General features: G+C 30.5%; 2 protein-coding genes across 2 annotated transcripts; one reads left to right on the forward strand and one right to left on the reverse strand.

Annotated features, from left to right (window-relative positions):
* Positions 1-1,438: 1,438 nt before the first annotated feature.
* Positions 1,439-2,604, reverse strand: LOC137805557 (uncharacterized). Its single transcript, XM_068605501.1, has 2 exons — positions 2,486-2,604; positions 1,439-1,838 (listed from the first exon to the last, which is right to left on the reverse strand). Exons 1-2 carry the CDS (start codon positions 2,602-2,604, stop codon positions 1,439-1,441), a joined length of 519 nt encoding a protein of 172 aa, XP_068461602.1.
* A 2,873-nt stretch (positions 2,605-5,477) lies between these two features.
* On the forward strand, positions 5,478-6,844 carry LOC137807152 (FCS-Like Zinc finger 13-like). Its single transcript, XM_068607632.1, is given in 3 exon segments — positions 5,478-6,116; positions 6,199-6,314; positions 6,317-6,844. Coding segments are annotated over 3 exon segments (738 nt in total). The 5' UTR covers positions 5,478-5,556; the 3' UTR covers positions 6,379-6,844.

The following is a 6,844-nucleotide window of genomic DNA, read 5'->3' on the forward strand; positions in this document are numbered from 1 at the left end:
ATAAAAAAATAAAAATTCATTCCAATAATTTTTTAATATAAATAATTATGAGATGTAAAATTTTAACAAAAATAAAAATTAATTTTGTTTAAAAATATGACGAAAAAATATATTTAATCCATATTTAATTCATAAAGGTTTATTTTATAATTACCAGTTTGATAAAATTGATTGGGAACAAAAATACAAATTCAATTAAACTAAAATGTAATAATATCTATTAAAAAATCAATTACAAGAATAGTTTTTATGATGGGATTAAAGGAATACTTAATCAAATTTTGAGTTTTTTTCATGTCTAATACCTAGACTTTACAATTCCCTAAATATTTAAGATTATATAGATGAATAATTAACTAGCATAGAGAAGTATAAAGAGAAAATAATATAGTAAGAGAATCAGTCTTCATATAAAAAGATAACAAATCACAAATTCACTAAAATGTAAAAACAAGGACATCTACCTAATCCTAGACATGGCAAAATCCTAAAATAAAAAATAGAACATTCAAATCTAACGGTGTCACATTGTTTAGATTTCTACAATTTGAGACACATGATGGAAATTATGAAACATAAGAATTATATCACCATCTCATTATATCTTTATATTTTCTTCCACATGTATGTTGGTTCAAAATTGAAATATTGTGGTGATTAGTTAACAAATTTATATTTTGTAATTTTATAAAAAAATCATCTATTTTTTTATTAAAGTACTTTGGAACCTGTTTTTTTTTTTAGCTTTTTATCTTCAGTTTCATATTTTAGTATTTATGTTACTAAAATGTGTGTGCAAGAAATTGTAAATGAGGTCTAAAAATTGAAAATAAAAATAATGAAAAGTGGGTTAGTAGGTTACGTGTTGGTTTTTTTTATTTTTTTATTTCAGTAAAAAATAATAAATAAATAGGATCCACTTTAGGAGTGGACCAACCCTTATATATAGCATAGTGAAAGGTTTACCACTCACCCGCACACCCCAAAAGAGTGTCAGCACCTACCTACCAAATAAACAACCCCCAACCAAGCTGTCAAAATAGTAAAATTTGAACACCAACTACTTAAAGCCCCCTCGAACATGAGCACCCCTCAACAACACAAGGAAGACTGCCCAACTGGCCTAAACTAGTCACAAGATTTTAATAGAAAACATACATACCAGGGATTCAAGGCACCAATCAGAGAAGAAGAAGCATACCGAAGGAACTTTAGAAGAAACCCAAGTCCATATCTTTAATTTAGTTAAAGAAAAAATTTCAAAATGATCAACCACTCCACCTTTAAAGATATGGTTGTTTCTATGCCTCAAAATCTCACTTATCATCACAACCCAAATACTTCCCAAGATAAGATTAACTGACTTAGGCGCATCGAGTAACTTAAACTGCATGAAATGCAAACTAGGATCAAGATGGTCTACCGAGCTCACTCCTAACTAAGGGGAACACAGATTCCAAACAAGCCAGGATACTCTGCAACCAACGAAAATATGACTTGTTGTCTCCACAGACGTCCCACAAAGACAACAAAGGTTATTCATGAGCTCAACACCACGTCTCTCCAAATTGGCTTTAGAAGCAATCTTGTTTTCAACTACCCTCAAAGTAGTGACTTGAGCAGAAGGCAAGGCTTTAGTCTTCCAGAAGAAATTGTACAACCGCGAGTTTTCCCCTTCAGTTTTCCCTTTTAGCACAGTGTAAGTAGACTTGACGGAGAACACTTCAGACTCGCCATCCTTCCAAACCCATTTTTCCTCGAACTCCACAGAAGGGTATGAACTAAGAATCACATCAAGAAGCTGACTGACTTGGAGATCGTCCCAGGCGAAAAGACCCCTTCTCCAGGGGAAATTTCACACCTAGACCTCATTAACCCAAACCCCACAATCAAATAGATGCGCCTATTTATTAACGGACAAAGAGTAGAGCCTAGAAAACCTATCTTTCAAAGCACCTAAACCCAGCCAGTTGTCAACTCAAAAAATAATATTTCTCCCATCTCCTACCTCCCAATTAAAGCAGTCTTCAAACTTTCTTCCCCACTCCTCAGACTTTCAAATTTCTTTCAAATATTTTCACCAAAGAGAGACTTTATTGTTGTTGTCCCTCTGCTCTCTCAACTTTCTCCAATCTCCATACTTGGATTCAATGATTTCCAACCACAACTCACCCTTGTCCGAACTCAGACGCCCACTTACCCAGTAAGGCCAAATTAAAAAGTCTTATATTGATAATATCAAGACAACCTGCTTGTAAACCTTTTTCCAAGTAGTCCAAGTAATTTTCCTTCCTTCAGACCCTCACCCCTAAAGAAAATTATTTTGTGAGCTCACAATCTCCTTCATCACAGTAGTAGGCATTTTAAAAAATGACAAATAAAATAGAGGAACTAATGACAACATATACTTTATCAAACATATCCTCTCTGCCATTGAAACACATCTACCCTTCCACTTGCCTAGTCTACTCTTAATTTTGTCGACCACACCATCTCAAAAAGCACACTTCTTATGACACCTCGTACAGGCATCCCCACTCGATCAATTTTACTCTTTGTAAAGTTCACCTTTAGACGAGACGCCAACTCAAAACAATTCAGCATTACCCTAATGTTAAACACACTTTTATAACTAGCTTTATGGAAAAACAAAGTGTCGTCTGCGTATTAAAACATATTCACCTTAACCTTATGCTCCAAAAGTTAATTTTCCTACATATAAGTTGTTCTATGAAGTATTTATGTTATTAAATATGATTGTACAATTTATAGGACTATAATCAGTCTGAAAAATCTTATGAATAATATTACAAAAATATATAAAATAATCCATAGAATTAAAATTTGTCGTATAAATGAAAGTTAGAGGATAATATTTCACAAAATTGATGGTTCAAATTTTCCAATTTTCTTATAGATAGATGTTTATTATAATTTGCTACAACCATTAAATTATTTGCATTGTGTTTTCTATAATTTTGCATGGCATATATGATAACACCAAAGCAAATTCATCTCAAAACTCCATTAAAATATTATTCAGAAGGAATTCTTTACTTTAATAAGGAGGCTAAATTTTTTTTATATTCCTAATGATTTTCTAACTACTTTCGCCTTTCGTGTTTTTTGACATAAGGTCATACATCCAATGGATTACAAAGATAAAAAAAAGTCACAAAATTATAATATTAACATTTCTTTGGAGTTGTTTTTTAAGCTTCTTTATGACTTTACTAAAATGAAATTTGAGGTTGATGTTGTATCATGATTTATGTTGAGTTAAGATAAAAAAAATTACAATAATATTATTTCTTGCAAAAATAATTATTGGACTAAATTAAATTGTTTGTTATAAAAAAAAAATTAGATTAGTAACTTTAGTTGAAGAGTTGCTTGATGACTTAAATGACTTTGAAAATAAAGATAAAGAAAAAAAATGCAAGTAAGAATGGATGAAAATTAATACTTATTTTATGTGAAGAATATTTAGTTATCGAATATTTATAGTAGTATTGTGTAACACTTAATGATAATTTATATAATATGGTATACATAATTTTATTCACATGTTTAAAATTGTTATTTTTAAAGTAATTATTTTATTGAATATTTATTATTATTATTGTATATATATATATAACAAACAAAAAGTAATTATTTAATTCAAAAATTAGAAAAAGAATACTTAATATTTATATTCTTTCTTTTATATAAATAATAACTATTTTAAAATAAATTTGAAACTAAATATAAAAATATAATTTATATTTTATTATTTTTTGAACATTATTTCTTAAAAATATAATGTATTTACTATATGACTATTTTATATAAATAAATTTAAATAAATTTATTAAATACTATTTTAAGAAATACTTATACATAGGACTGTTTTTATGAATAAATTTGAAAGGATTTTATTTTTGTAATTTTTATAAATGAATTTAGTGGGAAAAAAAATCTTCGGTTTTAAGTTTATTTTATATTTATTTGTTTGCAAAATGAAATAATTAGTATGAGAATTTGTTCACTTATAGAAAATAACAACCACTAAAAACAAAAACAGTTGGTTACAAATTAGCAATAAGTGTTTTTTTTCTCTTTCAGAACAGTGAGTGTCTATTTAAAGAGAAAGTGTGGTATGTTTATTTTCGTGCTTCAATTGTTTGCACAGTGTAAAGTGATGGTAATATTGATAAGAAAACGACATATTATTTTGGGGGTATATATGTAATTTGAGTGCAATAAGTACATTTGTGTTGAAAGTGGGGTCGACCCGGTCACTTTCGACATCTCAAAATCAGTGGGCCCAGTGATGAGGTTACAGTGATAGCTGTCCCAAAACACCTTACATGTTACTTCAATCCAACGGTCAAAATATCATACAATCCTTATCAACGAGAGAGGTAACGACACTCAAACTTTTCCTCGGTCGGACCAAAATGTCCTAGGAAAAAATTATACAAAATAGTAATATCAATTTTCATCAGTAAAGTGAAGATAAAAAATTGTTGAAATAATATATTTACTATTTAGTTATCATATCAAAACTATTTAATGGTATTATATATTTTCATTTATTAAAACAAAATTACTCATTTTTCTTATCGTTTAATCAATGAATTTTTTTCTTAATTGAGAAGGAATTGTTGTGTAGTGTTCAGCAATTTGGTTTAGTCTTCCTATAATAATATAAACATGACAACATTGTTTTTATAATTTATGTAGAAAGTCATTTTAATTTATTTATCACACAAAAACTATATCTTACTGTTCTATATATATTACTCACAAAAATTATTTTAATTTTTTGTAAATTAACCGAAATTAAGAATAAATTAAAATTAGTTTATTTTAACGAGTTATTTAAGTTTCTTATTTAATTAAGAAAATATAGAAGCAAAAATACTGAAAAAATATAAATAGTTGAATGAAAAAGTTTAAGAAAATAGAGAACAATTTCTAATTCTGTAAAAATCTGTTATAAATAAATAATCTTTAAGAAACATCTACTTTCATCCCAAACAAACTTATCCATGATCTCCTCCTGAAATAACTTGTAAGTATAATAATAATAATAATATAATAATAATAATAATAAGTTGTACTTAGGAGGTAATAAGAAAATTTGTATGAAAGTAATAATAAAGATAATTGAGATGATTATTGAATTAAGTATTGTATGAGTAGTTTTCCGTGTAGTGTATCTGAATAATTGAAAATGAGAAAAATTTGAAGAGAGTAGAAACATTATTAAGGTGAAATAATGAGTTGGAGGTAGAATAAAATAAAATGAAATGAATAGAGTATGACGAGACCTGTTGAATAAAATAATAGAGCATGAAATATTAAAAAATGAATTGTTGGGTATTTCTATAGCAATCATCACACACATAATTCCAAACAAAAGCAGGGGCTTAGGCCCAACCACTCCATGAATTAAAAATCATACCCTAACATCACTTTATACTTGGTCTTATAAAGACACCAACCCCCCACACCCCTTTCAATTCCTCTCTATTCCAACCCTCCCACTTTCCAAATCAATTTCTCATCATGTTGGGGAAGAGGCCCCGCCCCATGATCGGAAAGTTGTCGGAGTTGTTGGTCTCAAGGGGCCGACCGGTCACGCTTCCGGACGCCGCCGCCGCCGCCCCCACCGCAAGTCCAAGAGGTCCATTAGGCATCATGATGCAGTCTCCAAGAGGCTTGAAGAACTACCACCTCGGCGGAGTTGGTCTTGGAATTGTGGTGGCTCTTGATAAGTCATCCAACGACCTCACACACGAGGTTTTGCCCAAACACGCCGTTTGCACCTCCAATTTGAAAATCCAAGACGAGTTTGATGTGGAGGAATACACCTATGTCACACGCCATGTCCCTAACAAAACGCTCACTAAGGTATACTACAACGGCGCTGAAGGTGAAATTCAGAGACATGACTATCACTATTCTAACACCAACAACAACACCAACACCAACAACCTTGGTGTGTTCAGAAGAACCGCACCGCAACCTTTATTCGAGTCTGAACCATCGTATCCCACATCGAATTTTCTCAGCTCCTGCAACCTATGTGGAAAGAAGCTCCACGGCAAGGACATATACATGTACAGGTATTAACTTGTTCCGGACAAAACTTAGGTTACTTTAAGGTTGGTGTTTCAGATAATAATTGGGTGTGGTTTTGTTATGCAGAGGAGAGAAAGCGTTTTGTAGTCCAGAGTGTCGTTCGAATCAAATAATGATGGATGAACGCAAAGAGAGGTGTAGATCAGAAGCATCAAGGTCTGTGGAAATGTCAAGTTCACCTTATACAAGGGAACACATATTTTCAACAGGGATTCTCGTACTCTAGAACAAGAGATTGATTCATGATGCTACCACTCTATGATGACTCTATGAATAAATAATACTACGTAAATACAAATAATATATATATACGAGTATACTATTATTGACCAGGATCTGGATTTAATAAATTTGATCATGAGAGTTAACTAAGACAGCTTGATCTGAAACAAAAACAAAAGTTTTGATCAGCTAAAGGGTAGATATTGTGATGTATTTTTGTCTTATCAAGAACAAGGCAAGAGTTATGGAATTTTCAGATCTCAGTTTCACAGATTAAGTTTCTTCTGTTTCTGAGTTCTGCCTCTAAGATGAAATAACTCATCCTGTTTCTCAGATTTCTTTTTTTTTTTTTCTTTTCTTTTTCTTCTACTGAAACATTGAATAAAGCTTCAATTTTGTAACATCATAAGATTATACGAGTGCTTGTATCAGACCTTCCAAAAATTTGGACCACCAAATTGGGAATTAAATATATTTAAATTTTAATTCA

Source organism: Phaseolus vulgaris, chromosome 3 (assembly GCF_000499845.2).
Source record: "Phaseolus vulgaris cultivar G19833 chromosome 3, P. vulgaris v2.0, whole genome shotgun sequence".
NCBI classification, from domain to species: Eukaryota; Viridiplantae; Streptophyta; class Magnoliopsida; order Fabales; family Fabaceae; genus Phaseolus; species Phaseolus vulgaris.

What these genes read in the sequence shown, in the direction of transcription:
- LOC137805557 (XM_068605501.1), bottom strand. Translation starts at nt 2,604, where the DNA reads ATGCTGAATTGTTTTGAGTTGGCGTCTCGTCTAAAGGTGAACTTTACA. An exon ending in GTGCTTTTTGAGATGGTGTG is followed by an intron (nt 1,839 to 2,485) that starts GTCGACAAAATT and finishes CCCCTGGAGAAG; the next exon opens with GGGTCTTTTCGCCTGGGACG.